Source organism: Salmo salar, chromosome 01 (genome assembly GCF_965601325.2).
Source record: "Salmo salar chromosome 01, fSalSal1, whole genome shotgun sequence".
Classification (NCBI taxonomy): Eukaryota; Metazoa; Chordata; class Actinopteri; order Salmoniformes; family Salmonidae; genus Salmo; species Salmo salar.
This window is the reverse complement of record NC_138291.1, coordinates 167,287,501-167,312,500: the sequence shown is the minus strand read 5'-3', so window position 1 is coordinate 167,312,500 and position 25,000 is coordinate 167,287,501. Positions and strand designations below refer to the sequence as shown.

Here is a 25,000-nt window from a genome sequence, read left to right as displayed (position 1 = left end):
CAGATCTTCCTGTTGACAACACATAATCTAAGCTCAGACTAAAAGAGCAACCAAGAAATCTCAGTTTAGAACCTCCGTAGTTGTAGCGAGATAGTGAGGTGCAGGCTGGGAGTTGTAGTGTTATGGTTATTTGAGTTGCAGGCTATCATCCCTGCTAAATATTTAGAGTATAAAGGTGTTTTTTTGCAGAGGTCAGTGCAGTTTAGCAGAGGTCAAATGTCACCTGTAGTTTTAGGGTAAAATTAGGCGCAGACTAGGAGTTTTAGTGTTATGGTGAGGGGCAGGCTGGGAGTTACAGTACTCTGGTGAGGTGCAGGCTGGGAGTGTAGTACTCTGGTGAGGGGCAGGCTGGGAGTTACAGTACTCTGGTGAGGGGCAGGCTGGGAGTTACAGTACTCTGGTGAGGTGCAGGCTGGGAGTTACAGTACTCTGGTGAGGTGCAGGCTGGGAGTTACAGTACTCTGGTGAGGTGCAGGCTGGGAGTTACAGTACTCTGGTGAGGTGCAGGCTGGGAGTTACAGTACTCTGGTGAGGTGCAGGCTGGGAGTTACAGTACTCTGGTGAGGTGCAGGCTGGGAGTTACAGTACACTGGTGAGGGGCAGGCTGGGAGTTACAGTACTCTGGTGAGGTGCAGGCTGGGAGTTACAGTACTCTGGTGAGGGGCAGGCTGGGAGTTACAGTACTCTGGTGAGGTGCAGGCTGAGAGTTACAGTACTCTGGTGAGGTGCAGGCTGGGAGTTACAGTACTCTGGTGAGGTGCAGGCTGGGAGTTACAGTACTCTGGTGAGGTGCAGGCTGGGAGTTACAGTACTCTGGTGAGGTGCAGGCTGGGAGTTACAGTACTCTGGTGAGGTGCAGGCTGGGAGTTACAGTACTCTGGTGAGGTGCAGGCTGGGAGTTGTAGTGTACTCACGCATAGGCCTCAAAGTCTCCATTGTTGACAGCTTCAATCAGCTGCTCAGTGATCTTGATAATCTCCTGTTTTCGCACTGCAGAGGGAACCAATAACAGAGTGAACATGGGTTGGGGACAATAAAATGGTTTTGCCACAAATTTCGCAGAGCAAGATTCCCAAAGGCTGGAACGTCGGCTCCAATTTTGCTGCAGCAGCTCTTACCTCAGGAGCTCAGGGCATGCCTGGCCCAGCATGCATTTGTAGTCTACTTGTGTACTGCTAGAGCCACTTGCTTTAGCTACGGTCATGGAGTTCATTAAATATTTTCATAAAGAAACTGATAAAACATACAGGTGCAAAATCAAGGTGACTTACAAAGATGAGGACCAAGAGCAAGAGAGGGAGTGCTGTGAATCATTGTGTAATCTGAAAAGACACATATTGTGAAAGCATGATGGTGTACTTACTACGTGCACATGCTAAAAGAAGGGAACGAGGCTAGCTAAGTGTGTCATTGTAGCAAAGTATTAATAAACAAAAAATCTGATCTCTTAAAACTTTTGTTCATTTTTTTTCTATTATCTATACAATAGGCCATAATTGATTTTGGCCCAATAGGCCTGGCATATTCCCACTTTTTCCCACAAACGTCTAAGACTACCTATTGAAAAATGTAAAATAAACAACTCTGCATCTCTGCCCAGCCTGGCAAGAGTGGCCCGAAGGGTGTTTAGCATCCCCAGTGGCTCTGCAAGCGCTGAAAGGATACTCTCTACTGCAGGCCTACTTTCCAGGCACCATCGCATGAGCATGAAGCCTCAAACTTCGGCCAAACTCGTGTTTCTAAAAATGTATTCAAAGGCACTGTAGACTGAGCCTAATAAGGCATTTATTTAAGGCAAGTATTTAATTCTAAGTCAGTTGCAGCCTACAGTATATGCGCAATTTATAGACTATAATGACTTAATACAACAAAATGTTGCTTAAATGCTGAGCACTTTATGTCCCTACCAGCCTAGTGCTTCACAGTGTTTTTCTTTGTATGCCATAGCCTTGAAATAATTGAAATACAGGAAAGTATTCAGACCCCTTCACTTTTTCCACATTTTGTTACAGCCTTATTCTAAAATGGATTCAACTATTTTTTCCTCTCAACAATCTACACGCTATAACCCATAACAACAAAGCAAAAACAGGTTTTATACATTTTTGCAAATGTATAAAATAAATAAAATAAATATTATATTTACATACAGTTGAAGTTGGAATTTACATACACCTTAGCCAAATACATTTCAACTCAGTTTTCACAATTCCTGACATTTAATCGTAGTAAAAATTCCCTGTCTTAGGTCAGTTAGGATCACCACTTTATTTTAAGAATGTGAAATGTCAGAATAATAGTAGAGAATGATTTATTTCAGCTTTTATTTCTTTCATCACATTCCCAGCGAGTCAGAAGTTTACATACACTCAATTACTGTTTGGTAGCATTGCCTTTAAATTGCTTAACTTGGGTCATACGTTTCGGGTAGCCTTCCACAAGCTTCCCACAATAAGTTGGGTGAATTTTGGCCCATTCCTCCTGACAGAGTTGGTGTAACTGAGTCAGGTTTGTAGGCCTGCTTGCTTGCGCATGCTTTTTCAGTTCTGCCCACAAATTTTCTATGGGATTGAGGTCAGGGCTTTGTGATGGCCACTCCAATACCTTGACTTTGTTGTCCTTAAGCCATTTTGTCACAACTTTGGAAGCAAGCTTGGGGTCATTGTCCATTTGAAAGACCCATTTGCGACCAAGCTTTAACTTCCTGACTGATGTCTTGAGATGTTGCTTCAATATATCCACAGAATTTTGCTTCCTCATGATGCCATCTATTTTGTGAAGTGCACCTGTCCCTCCTGCAGCAAAGCACCCACAACATGATGCTGCCAACCCCGTGCTTCACGGTTGGGATGGTGTTCTTCGGCTGGCATGCCTCCCCCTTTTTCCTCCCAAAATAACGATGGTCATTATGGCCAAACAGTTCTATTTTTGTTTCATCAGACCAGAGGACATTTCTCCAAAAAGTACGATCTTTGTCCCCATGTGCAGTTGAAAACCGTAGTCTGGCTTTTTTTATGGCGGTTTTGGAGCAGTGGCTTCTTCCTTGCTGAGTGGCCTTTCAGGTTATGTAGATATAGGACTCGCTTTACTGTGAATAAAAATACTTTTGAACCCGTTTCCTCCAGCATCTTCACAAGGTCCTTTGCTGTTGTTCTGGGATTGATTTGCACTTTTCCCATCAAAGTACATTCATCTCTAGGAGACAGAACGCGTCTCCTTCCTAAGTGGTATGATGGCTGCGTAGTCCCATGGTGTTTATACTTGCGTACTATTATTTGTACAGATGAATGTGGTACCTTCAGGCACATGGAAATTGCTCCCAATGAACCAGACTTGTGGAGGTCTACAATTTCTTTCCTGAGGTCTTGGCTGATTTCTTTTGATTTTCCCATGATGTCAAGCAAAGAGTCACTGAGTTTGAAGGTAGGCCTTGAAATACATCCACAGGTACACCTCCAATTGACTCAAATTATGTCAATAAGCCTATCAGAAGCTTCTAAAGCCATGACATAATTTTCGGGAATTTTCCAAGCTGTTTAAAGGCACAGTCAACTTAGTGTATGTAAACTTCTGACCCACTGGAATTGTGATACAGTGAATTATAAGTGAAATAATCTGTCTGTAAATAATTGTTGGAAAAATGACTTGTGTCATGCACACAGTAGATGTCCGAACCTACTTGCCAAAACTATAGTTTGTTATTAACAAGAAATTTGTGGAGTGGTTGAAAAACGAGTTTGAATGACTCCAGGCTTAGTGTATGTAAACTTCAGACCTCAACTGTAAGTATTCAGACCCTTTACTCAGTACTTTGTTGCGATTACAGCCTCGAGTCTTCTTGGGTATGACACTGCAAGCTTGGCACACCTGTATTGGGGAGTTTCTCACATTCTTCTCTACATATCCTCTAAAGTTCTGTCAGGTTGAACGGGGAGTGTCGCTGCACAGCTGTTTTCAGGTCTCTCCAAAGATGTTCAATCAGGTTGAAGTCCGGGCTCTGGCTGGGCCACTCAATGACATTCAGAGACTTGTCCTGAAGCCTCTCCTGATTTGTCTTGGCTGTGAGATTAGGGTCGCTGTCCTGTTGGAAGGTGAACCTTCACCCCGGTCTGAGGTCCTGAGCGCTCTGGAGCAATTTTTCATCAACGATCTCTCTGTACTTTCCTCAGTTCATCTTTCCCTCGATCCTGCCTAGTCTCCCTCCCGCTGAAAAACATTCCCACAGCATGATGCTGCCACAACCATTCTTCACCGTAGGGAGGGTGCCAGGTTTCCTCCAGATGTGACGCTTGGCATTTAGGCCAAAGAGTTCAATCTTGGTTTCATCAGACCAGAGAATCTTGTTTCTCATGGTCTGAGAGTCTTCAGGTGCCTTTTGGCAAACTCCAAGCGGACTGTCATGTGCCTTTCACTGAGGAGTGGCTTCCGCCTGGCCACTCTTCCATAAAGGCCTGATTGGGGGAGTGCTGCAGAGAAGGTTCTCCCATCTCCACAGAGGAACTCTGGAGCTCTGTCAGAATGGCCATCGGGTTCTTGGTCACCTCCCTGACCAAGGCTCTTCTCTACCGATTGCTCAGTTTGGCCGCGCGGCCAGCTCTAGGAAGAGTCTTGGTGCTTCCAAACTTCCTCCATTTAAGAATGATGTAGGCCACTGTGTTCCTGGGACCTTCAATGCTGCAGAGATTTTTTGGTACCCTTCCCCAGATCTGTGCCTTGACACAATCCTGTCTCGGAGCTTTACGGCCATTTCCTTTGACCTCATGGCTTGGTTTTTGCTCTGACATGCACTGTCAACTATGGGACATTATATAGACAGGTGTGTGTCTTTCCAAATCAAGTCCAATCAGTTGAATTTACCACAAGTGGACTCCAATCAAGTTGTAGACACATCTCAAGGATGATCAATGGAAACAGGATGCACCTGAACTCAAATTCTAGTCTCATAGCAAAGGGTCTGAATACATATGTAAATAAGGTATTTCTGTTTTTTATGTTTTTGCTTTGTCATGATGGAGTGTAGATTGATGAGGGGAAAAAATTATTTAATCCATTTTAGAATAAGGCTGTCACATAACAAAATGTGGAAAAAGTCAAGGGGTCTGAATAATTTCCGAATGCGCTGTATACAGTATAGCTTAAATAATAGATTTTTGTTCCTTCTTAGGCTCCCTGTTTGGCTCCTGACCTATTTACACTGTTTATATGCTGTTTAATACCACATGTTGCCTATTTGAAATGATAAGTGCTTCTTACATTCACCTTTTCATTTTTATTTAAATACTTTCCATTCAAATCAAATGGTTTGGTTTCAATCCTACAAAACCAAATGGTACTGTAGGTCCCGGTAGTTACAATAGATGGGTTCTGGTTCAATTGTGATTTTAATGGATGGAGCGAATTAACAGTGGCATTTCTTTTTCTTTTTGGAGTGCAGAGCGGTTTTTAGCAGAGTGGTTGGAAAGGAGGTGGATGTCCATGAGCGATGAACAGAATTTCCGACTGCTCAACTCTGCTCACATACTCTGGTAACGCTACAGAGTGAGGGTTGTTGTCATAGCAGAGATACTCACCAGACGGCTTGCTATTCATGGTGGTAAATCCTCTCATTCAATTCTCTCTTTTTATCTATCGCTCTCTCTCATCTCCCTCTCATCCTCTGAGCCTGGTATAAGTAGACTTACACACACTCCCTCCACTAGCATGGTACACACACTCACACATACCCATAATATACAGTCCTGCCACTCAGGTCTCCATAGAGCTATGCAGGGCCATGGAGAATGAAAAACCCAACACCAGAAAGAGCTACAGCTATAGTTCACCTGGCTACAGTCACCAGGACTTATTTCTCCTTCTCACTCTCCTTCTCTTCTCTTCTCTCCTCTCTCCTCTCCTCTCTCCTCTCCTCTCTCCTCTCCTCTCCTCTCTCCTCTCCTGTGTGAGGCATGTTGAGCTCATCCAGCTATTCCTGTCCCTAGATAAGACTTACTTCCTCCCACTCCCTCCCTCTATCACTCCCTCCCTCTCCCTCTATCACTCCCTCTCCCTCACTCTTTCTCTCTTCCAGCAGACCAACAGAAGGGCTTACTTACATACAGTTGCTGCTGGAGGTCCTGATATGCCCTTCCTCTCGCCTTCCTCTCGCCTTCCTCCCTCCTTCCTCCCTCCTTCCTTCCCATCTTTCCTTCCTGTTTCTTTCCTCTCTCCTTCCTTTCTCCTTCCTCCCTCCTTCCCTCCTTTCTTTCTTTCCTTCCTCCATCTCTTTCCTTCCTCCTTCCCCTCCTGTCTCCTTCTGTCTCCTTCTCTACTTCCCTTCATTCCTTCCTGTCTGCTTCCTCTTCATCCTCTCTACTTCCTCGCTCCTTCCTCTCTCCTTCCCTTTTTTCCTTCCTATCTGTTTCCTCTCTCCTTCCTCTTTCCTTCCTCTCTTCTTCTTCTCTACTTCCCTTCCTGTCTGTTTACGCTCTCCTTCTTCTCTCCTTCCTTTCTTCTTCCTCTTTACTCTCCATCTTTTCTGCCTCTCCTTCCTCTCTCAACTGAGTTTGGTGTTCTCATGGTATTCAACCACAGTGCTGTATATGTGTGTCATAATAATAGTAGTGTGTGTGTGTGTGTGTGTGTGTGTGTGTGTGTGTGCGTGTGCGTGTGTGCGTTTGTGCGTGACTCACGTTTCACATCCTCATCCTCAATAGTGGTGTTGCTGTCAGATGAATCCTGCAGACACAGAGAGACATGTCAGTGACAGGTCAACCCAGATACACACACACACACACACACACACTACTATTATCATGACACACACATACAGTGCTATGGTTAAACACCATGAGAACACCAAACTCAGTTTCCCCCATTCAGTGTGCTGTCCCATACATGCAGTGGTGTATAGCAGTAGAAACCACCAGATGGCAAGACATCTGGCACACACCACAGAGCCCGCTTCCATTTATTTCCACAAGATGGCGGTGGTGGACAAAATATCTCCACATATGTAGTGTGGGTAGTTTTGTGTCAGTGTGGTTATATTAAGCAGCTGTTCCCAGGTCTGTATGACTGCGGCGTGCAGGCACACCAGACCTCAACAGCACAAAGACCAGACCTACAACCCACACAAAACTCCTCAACCAGGAGTCATGCTAGACACGCACACACACACACTATAATACGCTAACACACCAGCTTGCCAAGGACAGAGCGAGAGAAGATGAAGATGAGAGGACTGAAAGCAGGAGAGAAAAAGATGGAGGGATGGAAGAAGGATATACCTTGTTCCTATCCACATGGATAACAGTGGTCTGAGGCTCCTATTGAGAGAAATAGAAAGAGAGGGGAGAGGGAGAGAGAGAGAGGGATGACAGAGAGCAGAGTTGTAGGTGTTAGAGAAAAGAAAGAGAAAGAGATATGGTGGAAGAGAGAGAGAGAAGAAAATACTAGTTAAAAGGTATAAAGAGAGAGAGAGAGAGATTTCCCCTTGAGAAAGGGTTATCAAAGGGTTAATGGAAGGAAATAAATGGTTATTCAAAGAATTCCTCTAAGAAAATGATATCAGAAACAAAAAATACTAGTCTCACTCAGGCGCTTGTTCTCACACTTGCAAGAACCTAAAACGACCCACATCAAACCCAAAGCCACCCTGCATATCTTCCGGGAGCTCCTAAGTTGTGGATCTCTTCCTAAGGATTCACAGTTCACAGCAGGCCAAACAGAACACAGATTAACATACACCTGAGTGACACACACCAACACTGTCACCCACCAATAGAAAACAACGCCAAAGGAAGATGGCTTGTGACTGCACTTCTACCAGTAAGCCACTTATAGCTACTACAACCTGACGGACCATGACTTACAAGTCATGCAGCTTCATCATACGCACAGTCGCACACACACAAACAGTCGCACACAATCACACACACAGAACGGCTTCTAATAGGTGGCTGGTGATGGGTGCAGAGTGCAGACAGACTAAGATAGAGAGAGATAGACACAGAGAGACAGAGAGACAGAGAGACAGACAGACAGACAGACAGACAGACAGACAGACAGACAGACAGACAGACAGACAGACAGACAGACAGACAGACAGACAGACAGACAGACAGACAGACAGACAGACAGACAGACAGACAGACAGACAGACAGACAGACAGACAGACAGACAGGAACAGAGAAACTGAGGACATAAAGACGGATAGAGAAAGGGAGAGAAAGAAGTTGAATAGAGACAGAGGGAGATAGAGTGATATATAAAGGAGGAGTGTACCAGTGCAGCAGAGGGGATTCCTTTGGGGCTGGTGACTGTGCTGTTTCTCGTGCTGTTAGGCTGCAGCAGTGCACAGAAAACAAGGGGTTAAAACACGACACAACAGAGAAGTGACAGGAGGTGTGGATGTGGGTGTATGGATGTGGGTGAGGTTAGAAAGGAGGCTGGTCTAGTGGTTGTGTTGCCACCGCATGGTCACATGTTATGCCCCTGAAGGCAGCGTTTCATATCCCCATTCCGCTACTCACTTTCTGTGCTACACTTCTATCAATACAACTTCAAAGAACACGTAAGGAGAGTGGAATTCCACTTTTTTAAAGAATTTAAAACATTAGGGGTCTCCCGAGTGGTGCAGTGGTCTAAGGCCTTGCATCACAGTGCTAGCTGTGCAACTAGAGATTCTCATAACCAGCCGCGACCGGGAGACCCATGGGGCGGTGCACAATTGGCCCAGCGTCGTCCGGGTTGTCCCATCGCGTACTAGTGACTCCTGTGGTGGGCCGGGCGCAGTGCATGCTGACCAGGTCGCCAGGTGAACAAAAATGATTTAAAACAATAAAGAGTTGACCCTATACAGTGATCTAAGGTCAGTTTTGCAGTTTCCCCCCTAAAAATGTTCAAGGTTAGGATTTAGCCAGACTTAGGAAAGCTGATCTTTGATCTGTGCCAACCTCTAAATAATAAACATGCCACTCTTTTCCCATCTCTGCAGTATGTACGGTCTATATCAGATCCAAGTCTATATCTATCATGAGACAGACTCATTCAAACCCAAAGGACTGATATACAGGGCAGGATCAATATTGTGAGTCAGTCGGTGTGCAGCCAGCCTATCAGAGGACCTGGTTAGTGTGAGGGAGCGAATTAGAAGTGATCGAGCCTGTCAGGCGGAGCAGGTCTCCCAGGAGATGTAGCAGTTTGTGGACTGTGGTAGCAACACCACCTCACTGCACAGTAAGGCAGTGAAAACACAGCCATAATGGAACACAGCCATCTATCTAAAGGTAGACCGAAGGGTTTTACAGAGTTCCTTTTGGCACACTTCAACTAGAGAATAGGTGAAATTAGCAAGGTGCCAATGTACAGTTTCATGAGGGTTTGATGATGTTGCAGGTAGAAATTATTTTGTGCAAATTCTTCCTAAAGGCATATGAGATAAATACTGAATAAAGATATAAACGCAACATGTAAAGTGTTGGTCCCATGTTTCATGAGCTGAAATACAAGATCCTAGAAATTTTCCATACGCACAAAAAGCTTATTTCTTTGTGCACAAATTTGTTTACATGCCTGTTGGGGAGCATTTTTCCTTTGCCAAGATAATCCATAAACCTGACAGGTGTAGCATATCAAGAGCTGATTAAACAGCATGATCATTACACAGGTTCACCTTGTGCTGGCGACAATAAAAGGCAACGCTAAAATGTACAGTTTTGTCACACAAAACAATGCCACAGATGTCTCAAGTTTTGAGGGAGCGTGCAAATGGCATGTTGACTGTAGGAATGTCCACCAGAGCTGTTGCCAGAGAATTTAATGTTCATTTCTCTACCATAAGCCGCCTCCAACGCTGTTTTCGAGAATTTGGCAGTACGTCCAACCGGCCTCACAACCGCAGACCACGTGTAACCACAACAGCCCAGGACCTCCACATCCAGCTTCTTCACCTGCGGGATCGTCTGAGACCAGCAACCCAGACAGCTGATGAAACTAAGGAGTATTCAGTCTGTAATAAAGCCCTTTTGTGGGGAAAAACGAATTCTGATTAGCTGGGCCTATGTGGGTGGGCCTATGCCCTCCCAGGCCCACCCATGGCTGCGCCCCTGCTCAGTCATGTGAAATCCATAGATTAGGCCCTAATGAATTTATTTCAGTTGACTGATTTTCTTATATCAACTGTAACTCAGTAAAATTGTTCCATATTGAGTTTATATTTTTGTTCAGAATAGATGCACTTTAGCTTGGAATGGGAAACACAATCATCAGAAAGTATTATACAGCAGAGTTGTTGATGTAACGCTACCTGTACCACTAACCTTCCCAGACCACTAGGTATGGGACATGCAATACAAATAAAGTAATAGGATAAAATCCTCATTTTGATTATCAGCACCACTAATCAACCCAAACCACTTTTTCATGGCCTTTTCCCCATTCTTTTTTGTACACGCCTCTTTTTGGGGGGGGATGCATTGTTTTCTACATAATAGTACTTCCTGATGTGTGTCGTTACTCTCCAATTTGAATTCTAATGATAGTTCGATTTAGATCTAATTCTGAGTTGACATCATGTAGGGCGAAGTAAACTGAATTATGATGACTACTGGACCTGGTCGTTTATTTGGACAGTAATTAGTAGATTGCAACATTTAAGTCTCGAATGGAAGGAATCTCATATTTTTTTTATCATTGAAATGCATTACCTATAACTACTACATGTGTTGTTTATGATGGGAATTGCTCTTCAATTGTAAACCTCTATAGATTGTTTGTTTTAAAGGGTAATGTTACATGTTTTTTGATAACTTGGGTAGTATACGACCTATTTCGAAAATATGATAAATACCCTCAATGGGGTTGTAAAACCAGGTTTTTATTTTATCTTTGGGAATCAATTTTATTTAGTCTTTTCATTGTTAATTTGATGCCTTTGGCCCCTTTCAATTTGTCATTTTTGATTACTGAAACTTTCAAGTAAGTTGTTATTTTCAAGTTTGTGTTTCTTTCTGAGGTGATTAAATGTTAGGATACAGTAAGTATCCATTTGTTATATCCTTTAAACGTTTGTTATAGCTTTTAAAGTCTATTGTGCATGTACAGAAGACTGAACGAAGGACAATAAGGCAGGTAGCCTAGCAATTAAGAGCGTTGGGCTAGTAACAGAAAGATCGCTGGTTCAAATCCCTGAGCCGACTAGGTGTCGATGTGCCCTTGAGCAAGGTACTTAACTCTAATTGTTATTGTAAGTTGCACTAGATAAGAGTGTCTGCTAAATTAGGTACATCTCAAGAGTGAGTGGTTAGCGTGCAGCCAGCCTATCAGAGGACTGTGTGAGGGTGAATTAGAAGTGACTGAGCCTGCATATTTCAAGACATTGCATATGGGGGTGTAGTGAGATTCCTGATGGGTTGGACGATTCTCTACTCATCTTAAGAAAATGTGGAAATCAATCCGCCATCATTAACACAATGGACAAAATCTAATTATTTAAATATTGAAAGTGCGTGGGCTACTGAGAGAAACAAAACGATGCAGTTTCAGGCCATGTGGTGGAAAGTGATGCAGCGCTGGAGATGGGGGTGTGTGCTAGTGGGTCTGGGCAGGTGGAATATAGTTGACGTATGTGTGATGTTGTCGTCTATGTTTGGTTTGGTTTATAAAAGATCAAACAAAATGTTGCAAAAAATAAGTGATTAAGCCTATCAAAGGGTGTGGTTAGTGTGTGTGGGCGGGATTAGAAATGATTAAGCCAAGATAGACAGACACCCTACAGCTCATTTACCCACAAGCCTGATCAACCCAACAGAACACAACTAAGCAGATCAAATCAATCAAATGATTTAAAGAATTGGATTGGGTCCTCCTCTCCATCCCAGCCCCCTCATCCTACACACCCACAGAGCATGTGTGAGATGTAGTGAGAGGCACTCCGATTCCATCAAAAACATCAAAGCATATCAGGAATATTTTGGTAGAACGTGGTATATACACTGAGTGTACAAAACATTAAGAACATCCTGTGTGTATCAAGAATAGTCCACCACCCAAAGGACCTTGTAGAGAGTCCATGCCCCGACAAATTGAGGCTGTTACAACAGGTGTTTGGTATACTCAGTGTATTTGACCAACACCAACAACATAAACCAGAACACAGACATTAGAGCAAGAGGAAAGGAGTGACAGACAGACAGACAGACAGACAGACAGACAGACAGACAGACAGACAGACAGACAGACAGACAGACAGACAGACAGACAGACAGACAGACAGACAGGCAGGCAGGCAGGCAGGCAGGCAGGCAGGCAGGCAGGCAGGCAGGCAAGCACAACCCCAGAATAACATGCCAACAACACACAACCCCAGAATAATATGCCAACTACACACAACCCCAGAATAACATGCCAACTACACACAACCCCAGAATAACATGCCAACTACACACAACCCCAGAATAACATGCCAACTACACACAACCCCAGAATAACATGCCAACTACACACAACCCCAGAATAACATGCCAACTACACACAACCCCAGAATAACATGCCAACTACACACAACCCCAGAATAATATGCCAACTACACGTGACCAGCCCACCAGCTACTGAACAACATATCAATTACACACAATATCAGAAAAAACACAAGTGACATGGAAATACAGTACAAACACACACACACACACATACACAAACACACCTTAACTGATTTTGTGTTTGGGAAAATGACCAGCCCTTCATTCAAGGTCTGATAATAGTTTGTCACAGTGAAACTGCAACCATAACAATGCAACATTAGCATATCTGTCTCTCTCTTTCTCTCTCGGGTGGACTGACTGGCAGGTGACTCATCAGCAGAGACCACTGAAAGAGTATGATAGAGAGGAGAGGGGAAAGAGAGAGGAGGACAGGAGGAAGATAAGAGATAAGGAGAGGAGAGAGGAGAGAGGAGAGAGGAGAGGGAGGATAGGAGGGGAAGAGAGAAAAGGAGGATGGAGAGAGAACAGGACAGGAGAAAGAGGAGAGGAAGAGGAGAGAAGAGGTGAAGAGAGAAGAAGAGGAAAGAAAAAGCAGAAGAGGTGAAGAGAGAAGAAAAGGAGGGAAGAGAGAAGAAGAGAGGAAAAAGAGGAGAGAAGATGAGGAAAGAAAGAGGAGAGGAAGAGGAGAGGTGGAGAGAAAGGAGAAAAGGGGGTGAGAGAAGAGAAGAGGGGGGAGAGAGGGATACAATGATATCCTCACCAGGATCTGAACCTTGGGACTGTTTTTCCATCTCTGGTTGTAGCGATGGAATGGATGATGAGATGGAGAGAGTGAGAGTGAGATGAACACCATGAAGGGTATGAAGAATGCTGAAGATGAGTGTGGATTGTATGTAAGAATGTAAAAAATGGTTTACATAAATTATCATATCACAAAAAAGAAACAATAAATGAATCCAACAAATAATCATTGAAATATGGCATGTACAATAAACTTTGATTCTGCTCCTTCATGGACGTAGATGGAATAGATATATAACGGATGTAGATTACTGCCTAAAGAGAAAGAATATGAGAAAAATACCTTCAAATATGTGTGTGTGTGTGTGAATTGAGATGGTTGCTAAGCGACGCCAGTGGTGCAGCTGATGGTACTGTAGCTTCTATTTCTGTCTTCCTGGTTCCCAAAGTTCAGAAACACAGAACACACACACACACACACACCGGCGTAGGTGAACTCATCTCATCCTTGAGGTGGTGGGGACAGGGAGTGAGGGGAGGGAGGTCTGTAGTTGTGGGAGGATTTGGATGGAGTGATGGAGAGGAGAGATGAAGGGGTGATTCAGACAGATAGAGGGAGAAGGGTGAAACCGCTGATATTTAGTACTGTTGTGAGTAGGCAAAGATATGGAGATTGTGCTCTGGTTAGAGAGACACGAGAGAATTATCCAATGTTGTGTGTCCATAAACTGTGTTAGTTATTGCATTCATGCACAGTGAAGGATTAACAGTTTAATAATAAAGGATTAACAGAAATAATCATGTTAGAAACTGGAGATTCCTCTCCACAGCTGCAGTTGGTGAGCTGAACTTGGGAAGAATTGACACTCTGAGAGCTCGTGCTAGCTGTGACATCATCAGTCACTCTTAAAGGGATGTGCTTTCTTACACAGCCACCCCAAATGTATGTAAAGACATTCTAAACATGGAGAAAGTCTGTTCTGCGTAGCAGGATCACCTGCGTCTTCGAAGGTAAGTCCGACCTTTGACCTAGATGGCAGCAGTCATGATGCATCCATCAGCTCCAGGGTAGGTAGGTATGTGTCACCTTCCCACCAGGGTCCACGATGAGGAACACTTCACTGGGTGAACTGGAGAATGAATCGGACGTCACGTGTAGGGACCATGTTGTTGCCTGCACAAAGACTTTCCATGTGGCAAGCCTGCTGATGTCTGGGAGCTGAGGACTGGAAAGAATGCACACAGGTCCACAGAGAGTTATTTGTATCCGGTATTTCTTAGAGAGTTTGAGCAGAAGGGAAATATCAAATGTAACTGAGGCATCTTGGCAAATAGCTCTGAGGGTGAGAGTCTCAGACTCAGTAGTGAGGTTGAGGTGCTGCACAGCCTTTGGCAAGACGATGCTCCAATATGAGCCGTCAGTTTCTGCGTCATCAAGCTCGATGGCGGGGGATTTCAAGATGGTGGCTAGCTTACACAGGACGAGTTGGCAGGCTGACCGTACTTATCGCGCGGGGCTGACCGTACTTATCCCGCGGGGCTGACCGTACTTATCCTGCGGGGCTGACCGTACTTATCCTGCGAGGCTGACCGTACTTATCCTGCGGGGCTGACCGTACTTATCCTGCGGGGCTGACCGTACTTATCCTGCGGGGATGACCGTACTTATCCTGCGGGGATGACCGTACTTATCCTGCGGGGATGACCGTACTTATCCTGCGGGGATGACCGTACTTATCCTGCGGGGCTGACTGTACTTATCCTGCGGGGCTGACCGTACTTATCCTGCGGGGATGACCGTACTTATCCCGTGGGGCTGACCGTACTTATCCCGTGGGGCTGACCGTACTTATCCCGTGGGGCTGACCGTACTTATCCTGCGGGGATGACCGTACTCATCCTGCGGGGATGACCGTACTCATCCTGCGGGGCTGACCGTACTTATCCTGCGGGGCTGACCGTACTTATCCTGCGGGGCTGACCGTACTTATCCTGCGGGGCTGACCGTACTTATCCCTGGGGCTGACCGTACTTATCCCTGGGGCTGACCGTACTTATCCTGCAAGACTGACCGTACTTATCCCGCGGGGCTGACGGTACTTATCCTGCGAGGCTGACCGTACTTATCCTGCGGGGCTGACTGTACTTATCCTGCGGGGCTGACCGTACTTATCCTGCGGGGCTGACCGTACTTATCCTGCGAGGCTGACCGTACTTATCCTGCGAGGCTGACCGTACTTATCCTGCAGGGCTGACCGTACTTATCCTGCAGGGCTGACCGTACTTATCCTGCTGGGCTGACCGTACTTATCCTGCTGGGCTGACCGTACTTATCCTGCGGAGCTGACCGTACTTATCCTGCGGGGATGACCGTACTTATCCTGCGGGGATGACCGTACTTATCCTGCGGGGCTGACCGTACTTATCCTGCGGGGCTGACCGTACTTATCCTGCGGGGATGACCGTACTTATTCCGCGGGGCTGACCATACTTATCCCAGGGGCTGACCGTACTTATCCCTGGGGCTGACCGTACTTATCCTGCGGGGCTGACCGTACTTATCCTGCGGGGATGACCGTACTTATCCTGCGGGGATGACCGTACTTATCCTGCGGGGATGACCGTACTTATCCTGCGGGGATGACCGTACTTATCCCTGGGGCTGACCGTACTTATCCCTGGGGCTGACCGTACTTATCCCTGGGGCTGACCGTAGTTATCCTGCAAGGCTGACCGTACTTATCCTGCGGGGCTGACCGTACTTATCCTGCGGGGCTGACCGTACTTATCCTGCAGGGCTGACCGTACTTATCCTGCAGGGCTGACCGTACTTATCCTGCAGGGCTGACCGTACTTATCCTGCAGGGCTGACCGTACTTATCCTGCAGGGCTTGTAAGGCAGCAGTATAAGGTCTTGGGTCATGCATGTAGGCCTTGGAGTGCACTTGGAAGTTTCAGGTGTCCAAGAAGCAATTGATACTTATACCGCTCATTCAGGTGTCTGTGATTGTTCATCATGTCGTCCAGGGCAATTTTGAGGAGGGCAAAGTCACTCTCATTGCCGCTCTCGAAATGGGGCAACGATGGCTTTGAGATGAGGCAATCAGCTGTTACTTGCCAAGTGGCAAAGCAGGTGCTGGACAGGGTGCAATCTGGTCAGGAGCAGGGTATGGTGCTGCTGGATTGGGATAGGGCACGCCTAAACCCGGAGAGAAGTAGTGTTCTCCTGGAACTGGGTAACGCCGAGGGGAGTAGGGTGCTACTGGAACTGGGTAAGCCGGAGGGAAGTAGGGTCCTACTGGAACTGGGTAACCCGGAGGGAAGTAGGGTGCTACTGGAACTGGGTAACCCGGAGGGAAGTAGGGTGCTACTGGAACTGGGTAACCAGGAGAGAAGTAGGGTGCTACTGGAACTGGGTAACCCGGAGGGAAGTAGGGTGCTACTGGAACTGGGTAACCCGGTGGGAAGTAGGGTGCTACTGGAACTGGGTAACCCGGAGGGAAGTAGGGTGCTACTGGAACTGGGTAACCCGGAGGGAAGAAGGGTGCGACTGGAACTGGGTAACCCGGAGGGAAGTAGAGTGCTACTGGAACTGGGTAACCCGGAAAGAAGTAGGGTGCTACTGGAACTGGGTAACCCGGAGGGAAGTAGGGTGCTACTGGAACTGGGTAACCCGGAGGGAAGTAGGGTGCTACTGGAACTGGGTAACCCGGATGGAAGTAGGGTGCTACTGGAACTGGGTAACCCGGAGGGAAGTAGGGTGCTACTGGAACTGGGTAACCCGGAGGGAAGTAGGGTGCTACTGGAACTGGGTAACCCGGAGAGAAGTAGGGTGCTACTGGAACTGGGTAACCCGGAGGGAAGTAGGGTGCTACTGGAACTGGGTAACCCGGAGGGAAGTAGGGTGCTACTGGAACTGGGTAACCCGGATGGAAGTAGGGTGCTACTGGAACTGGGTAACCCGGAGGGAAGTAGGGTGCTACTGGAACTGGGTAACCCGGAGAGAAGTAGGGTGCTACTGGAACTGGGTAACCCGGAGGGAAGTAGGGTGCTACTGGAACTGGGTAACCCGGAGGGAAGTAGGGTGCTACTGGAACTGGGTAACCCGGAGGGAAGTAGGGTGCTACTGGAACTGGGTAACCCGGAGGGAAGTAGAGTGCTACTGGAACTGGGTAACCCGGAGGGAAGTAGGGTGCTACTGGAACTGGGTAACCCGGAGAGAAGTAGTGTTCTCCTGGAACGGGGTAACCCGGAGGGAAGTAGGGTGCTACTGGAACTGGGTAACCCGGAGGGAAGTAGGGTGCTACTGGAACTGGGTAACCCGGAGGGAAGTAGGGTGCTACTGGAACTGGGTAACCCGGAGGGAAGTAGGGTGCTACTGGAACTGGGTAACCCGGAGGGAAGTAGGGTGCTACTGGAACTGGGTAACCCGGAGGGAAGTAGGGTGCTACTGGAACTGGGTAACCCGGAGGGAAGTAGGGTGCTACTGGAACTGGGTAACCCGGAGGGAAGTAGAGTGCTACTGGAACTGGGTAACCCGGAGGGAAGTAGGGTGCTACTGGAACTGGGTAACCTGGAGGGAAGTAGGGTGCTACTGGAACTTGGTAACCCGGAGGGAAGTAGGGTACTACTGAACTGGGTAACCAGGAGGGAAGTAGGGTGCTACTGGAACTGGGTAACCCGGAGGGAAGTAGGGTGCTATTGGAACTGGGTAACCCGGAGGGAAGTAGGGTGCTACTGGAACTGGGTAACCCGGAGGGAAGTAGGGTGCTACTGGAACTGGGTAACCTGGAGGGAAGTAGGGTGCTACTGGAACTGGGTAACCCGGAGGGAAGTAGGGTGCTACTGGAACTGGGTAACCCGGAGGGTGGTAGTGTTCTCCAACATCTTCCTCTTCTCTTTAAGGAAGGATGTGACGAGTTTGGCTACCTGTAGCTCATTCTCTGTTTGCTTTCATGGCCGCCGCCTGCCCAGTTGTTTGACTATTGCTTCACAGGCCTGGTGAGCTTCTTCCCGTCGACACTGAGCTTCTTCCTGTTGCCCGCTGAGCCTCTCTGGCTTTGGCTACTAGGCGTTGACACACTATGTAAACGTTGTGATCTTCCTGTATTTGACAATGTAGCTCAGCAATCTCCATGAGCTTCATTCTTTCCTCCAACATAGCTGCTTGGAAATTAGAAAGGGCTGGGAAGCGGCTCACCAACGAGCGGGCGATATATCTGGAACAGGATACACTCCTATCTGATAGGATGTCCGCTCGATTACTCCATCGTCCTGGTCAGAGGAGTGGCTGCGTTGTGGATAGGCGTTGTTCTTGGTGAGAGACTGCATAGTCAGCCAGGTGAGCTGGGGGATGTCTCTCTCTGGGAATACGGGGCTGTTGATTGATGGTTGCTTAAGATATCAAAATGTCAGGTGTTGGAACCCCTGGAACCCCCTCGTTTGTTATGTCATAAGTCATATTAGATCAAATAGAATCTATCCAATTAGAATACTTTATTTATTGCATCATAGTCAGTTAGATTACATAATTTACATTGCAAATGTAAATAAATAAATAAAACAAATCATGTAAAAAATCTATTTAGCTTACACATAAATAGCCAATAACCTGTTAAAAACAACAATTTGTACAGCAGGACTCCCCAGTTCAGCTTTCCATTTCAGTTTCATAGATTTATTTTAGTTAAAATGACATTGTTGATTATATTTACAGTTTTCAACAAAATAGTAGACCTACAGTTGTTTTGTCTTCTGTGTTGGACTACATCCCTCATCATGTTATACATCATCCTCGGCATAAGACTAAAGTCATACAGCTTAACGAGTGTGTGTGTGTGTGTGTGTGTGTGTGTGTGTGTGTGTGTGTGTTTGTGCGAATGCGTGCTTGTGTTTTGAACCAAAATAGCTCCAGCGTTGTTTGCAAAGTGCAGACAGGAGAGGAACAGAGAGATAGAGAGAGAGAGCGAGAGAAGGGGGAGTGTGGAGGGTTGTGCAGAGTGAGATTACGTAACGACAGATTAATCATGTGGAGAGAAATAATCTGAGATTAGCACCGTGCCAGCCAGAGGGAGAGAGGGATGGACGATGGGAGGAGGGTACAGAAAGAGGGAAAGATGAAGGGAAGAGAAATAGAGGGAGGAAGATGGAGAGATGAAAACCTCTGTTAGGCATAAACAACCAAACCTTACCATAAACAACCAAACTTTACTACAAACAACCAAACTTTACTACAAACAACCAAACCTTACCATAAACAACCAAACCTTACTACAAACAACCAAACCTTACCATAAACAACCAAACCTTACCATAAACAACCAAACCTTACCATAAAGAACCAAACCTTATTATAAACAACCAAACCTTATTATAAACAACCAAACCTTATTATAAACAACCAAACCTTATTATAAACAACCAAACCTTATTATAAACAACCAAACCTTACTACAAACAACCAAACCTTACTACAAACAACCAAACTTTACCATAAACAACCAAACCTTATTATAAACAACCAAACCTTATTATAAACAACCAAACCTTACCACAAACAACCAAACCTTACCTCAAACAACCAAACCTTACCATAAACAACCAAACCTTACCATAAACAACCAAACCTTACCATAAACAACCAAACCTTACCATAAACAACCAAACCTTACCATAAACAACCAAACCTTACCATAAACAACCAAACCTTACCATAAACAACCAAACCTTACCACAAACAACCAAACCTTACCACAAACAACCAAACCTTACCACAAACAACCAAACCTTACCACAAACAACCAAACCTTACCATAAACAACCAAACCTTACCATAAACAACCAAACCTTACCATAAACAACCAAACCTTACCATAAACAACCAAACCTTTCTATAAACAACCAAACCTTACCATAAACAACCAAACCTTACCATAAACAACCAAACCTTACCATAAACAACCAAACCTTACCATAAACAACCAAACCTTACCATAAACAACCAAACCTTACCATAAACAACCAAACTTTACCATAAACAACCAAACCTTACCATAAACAACCAAACCTTACTACAAACAACCAAACCTTACCATAAACAACCAAACCTTATTATAAACAACCAAACCTTACTATAAACAACCAAACCTTACCATAAACAACCAAACCTTATTATAAACAACCAAACCTTACCATAAACAACCAAACCTTATTATAAACAACCAAACCTTACTATAAACAACCAAACCTTACTATAAACAACCAAACCTTACCATAAACAACCAAACCTTACTACAAACAACCAAACTTTACCATAAACAACTAAACCTTATTATAAACAACCAAACCTTACTACAAACAACCAAACTTTACCATAAACAACTAAACCTTATTATAAACAACCAAACCTTATTATAAACAACCAAACCTTACCATAAACAACCAAACCTTACCATAAACAACCAAACCTTACCATAAACAACCAAACCTTACTATAAACAACCAAACCTTACCATAAACAACCAAACCTTACCATAAACAACCAAACCTTACCATAAACAACCAAACCTTACCATAAACAACCAAACCTTACTACAAACAACCAAACCTTATTATAAACAATTAAACCTTACCATAAACAACCAAACCTTACTATAAACAACCAAACCTTACCATAAACAACCAAACCTTACCATAAACAACCAAACCTTACCATAAACAACCAAACCTTACTATAAACAACCAAACCTTATTATAAACAACCAAACCTTACTACAACCAAACCTTACTACAAACAACCAAACCTTATTATAAACAACCAAACCTTATTATAAACAACCAAACCTTATTATAAACAACCAAACCTTATTATAAACAACCAAACCTTATTATAAACAACCAAACCTTACTATAAACAACCAAACCTTACTGTAAACAACCAAACCTTACCGTAAACAACCAAACCTTACCGTAAACAACCAAACCTTACCGTAAACAACCAAACCTTACCGTAAACAACCAAACCTTACCGTAAACAACCAAACCTTACTATAAACAACCAAACCTTACTACAAACAACCAAACCTTACTACAAACAACCAAACCTTACTACAAACAACCAAACCTTACTACAAACAACCAAACCTTACTACAAACAACCAAACCTTACTATAAACAACCAAACCTTACTATAAACAACCAAACCTTACCACAAACAACCAAACCTTACCATAAACAACTAAACCTTACCATAAACAACCAAACCTTACCATAAACAACCAAACCTTACCATAAACAACCAAACCTTACTACAAACAATTAAACCTTACCATAAACAACCAAACCTTACCATAAACAACCAAACCTTACCACAAACAACCAAACCTTACCATAAACAACCAAACCTTATTATAAACAACCAAACCTTACCATAAACAACCAAACCTTATTATAAACAATTAAACCTTACCATAAACAACCAAACCTTACCATAAACAACCAAACCTTACTACAAACAACCAAACCTTACCATAAACAACCAAACCTTATTATAAACAACCAAACCTTACCATAAACAACCAAACCTTATTATAAACAACCAAACCTTACCATAAACAACCAAACCTTATTATAAACAATTAAACCTTACCATAAACAACCAAACCTTACCATAAACAACCAAACCTTACTACAAACAACCAAACCTTACCATAAACAACCAAACCTTATTATAAACAACCAAACCTTACCATAAACAACCAAACCTTATTATAAACAACCAAACCTTACCATAAACAACCAAACCTTACTATAAACAACCAAACCTTACCATAAACAACCAAACCTTACTATAAACAACCAAACCTTACCATAAACAACCAAACCTTATTATAAACAATTAAACCTTACCATAAACAACCAAACCTTACCATAAACAACCAAACCTTACTACAAACAACCAAACCTTACCATAAACAACCAAACCTTACTATAAACAACCAAACCTTACCATAAACAACCAAACCTTATTATAAACAACCAAACCTTACCATAAACAACCAAACCTTACTATAAACAACCAAACCTTACCATAAACAACCAAACCTTACCATAAACAACCAAACCTTATTATAAACAACCAAACCTTACTACAAACAACCAAACCTTATTATAAACAACCAAACCTTATTATAAACAACCAAACCTTATTATAAACAACCAAACCTTACTATAAACAACCAAACCTTACCATAAACAACCAAACCTTACCATAAACAACCAAACCTCACCATAAACAACCAAACCTTACTATAAACAACCAAACCTTACTACAAACAACCAAACCTTACTACAAACAACCAAACCTTACTGTAAACAACCAAACCTTACCGTAAACAACCAAACCTTACTACAAACAACCAAACCTTATTATAAACAACCAAACCTTATTATAAACAACCAAACCTTACTATAAACAACCAAACCTTACCATAAACAACCAAACTTTACCATAAACAACCAAACTTTACCATAAACAACCAAACCTTATTATAAACAACCAAACCTTACCATAAACAACCAAACCTTATTATAAACAATTAAACCTTACCATAAACAACCAAACCTTATTATAAACAACCAAACCTTATTATAAACAACCAAACCTTATTACAAACAACCAAACTTTACCATAAACAACCAAACCTTATTATAAACAACCAAACCTTATTATAAACAACCAAACCTTATTATAAACAATTAAACCTTACCATAAACAACCAAACCTTACCATAAACAACCAAACCTTACTATAAACAACCAAACCTTACTATAAACAACCAAACCTTATTATAAACAACCAAACCTTACCATAAACAACCAAACCTTACCATAAACAACCAAACCTTACTACAAACAACCAAACCTTACTACAAACAACCAAACCTTACTACAAACAACCAAACCTTACCATAAACAACCAAACCTTACTACAAACAACCAAACCTTACTACAAACAACCAAACCTTACCATAAACAACCAAACCTTACTACAAACATCCAAACCTTATTATAAACAACCACACTTTACCATAAACAACTAAACCTTACTACAAACAACCAAACTTTACCATAAACAACTAAACCTTATTATAAACAACCAAACCTTACTATAAACAACCAAACCTTACCATAAACAACCAAACCTTACCATAAACAACCAAACCTTACCATAAACAACCAAACCTTACCATAAACAACCAAACCTTACTACAAACAACCAAACCTTATTATAAACAACCAAACCTTACCATAAACAACCAAACCTTACCATAAACAACCAAACCTTACCATAAACAACCAAACCTTATTATAAACAACCAAACCTTACTACAAACAACCAAACCTTATTACAAACAACCAAACCTTATTACAAACAACCAAACCTTATTACAAACAACCAAACCTTATTATAAACAACCAAACCTTATTATAAACAACCAAACCTTATTATAAACAACCAAACCTTATTATAAACAACCAAACCTTATTATAAACAACCAAACCTTATTATAAACAACCAAACCTTATTATAAACAACCAAACCTTACTATAAACAACCAAACCTTACTATAAAAAACCAAACCTTATTATAAAAAACCAAACCTTATTATAAACAACCAAACCTTATTATAAACAACCAAACCTTACTACAAACAACCAAACCTTACTACAAACAACCAAACCTTACCATAAACAACCAAACCTTACTATAAACAACCAAACCTTACCATAAACAACCAAACCTTACCATAAACAACCAAACCTTACCATAAACAACCAAACCTTACCATAAACAACCAAACCTTACCATAAACAACCAAACCTTACCATAAACATGACTATTGGAGTCTACTGTACACATCCATTGCCGTCCTGAGGGTTTGACCCATAGAGGTCTATAGAACAGCGTATGTTATATCTATGGTGGGTTTGACCGCTGTCAGTGCACATGAATAGAACATTTTAACTACATAGCTAGAGTAACTGAAGCTACAGTGCATCAGACTACGCTGGACAGTCAGACTATTAGGCTACACACACACAAACAGCTGACACAGACAGCACGCAGTGTACACAATGAGACATAATAAACACACACTCACACCCAAACAGCATGCCCACAAAACACAACACAACACCACACCACATAACACTGCCAATTGTAGGAGGTGGGAGAGAAGAAAAGAGAGAAGAGAGAGGAGAAGAGAGAGATGAGAAGAGAGAGGAGAAGAGAGAAGACAGATGAGAAGAGAGAAGAGAAGAGAGTGGAGAAGAGAGATGAGGAGAGAAGAGAGATGAGAAGAGAGATGAGGAGAGAGATGAGAATAGAGAAGAGAAGAGAGATGAGAATAGAGAAGAGAGATGAGAAGAGAGAGGAGAAGAGAGATGAGAAGAGAAGAGAGATGAGAAGAGAGAGAAGATAGATGAGAAGAGAGAAGAGGAGAGAGAGGAGAAGACAGATGAGAAGAGAAGAGAGAGGAGAAGAGAGATGAGAAGAGAGAGGAGAAGAGAGAGGAGAAGAGAGATGAGAAGAGAGAGGAGAAGACAGATGAGAAGAGAGAGGAGAAGACAGATGAGAAGAGAGAAGAGAAGTAAGATGAGAAGAGAGAGAAGACAGATGAGAAGAGAGAAGAGAAGATAGAGGAGAAGAGAGATGAGAAAAGAGAGGAGAAGACAGATGAGAAGATAGAGGAGAAGAGAGAGGAGAAGATAGAGGAGAAGAGAGAGGAGAAGATAG

At 43.5% G+C, this 25,000-nt stretch overlaps 1 protein-coding gene across 6 annotated transcripts in view; it reads right to left on the bottom strand.

Annotated features, from left to right (window-relative positions):
• Nucleotides 1-25,000, bottom strand: part of camk2b2 (calcium/calmodulin-dependent protein kinase (CaM kinase) II beta 2) — a 77,982-nt gene that overhangs the window by 958 nt on the left and 52,024 nt on the right. For 2 of the 6 annotated variants that reach the window (XM_082956037.1, XM_082956033.1), the window contains exons 15-19: nt 8,264-8,323; nt 7,266-7,304; nt 6,669-6,714; nt 915-990; nt 1-9 (exon numbers count right to left, since the gene is read on the bottom strand). The exon at nt 1-9 is cut by the window's left edge and continues 86 nt beyond it. In XM_082956037.1, coding sequence (XP_082812163.1) covers nt 1-9; nt 915-990; nt 6,669-6,714; nt 7,266-7,304; nt 8,264-8,323 — 230 coding nt within the window. The remainder of the gene's footprint in view (nt 10-914; nt 991-6,668; nt 6,715-7,265; nt 7,305-8,263; nt 8,324-25,000) is intronic. The other 4 variants (XM_082956043.1, XM_082956040.1, XM_082956045.1 and 1 more) reach the window with 2 other exon arrangements.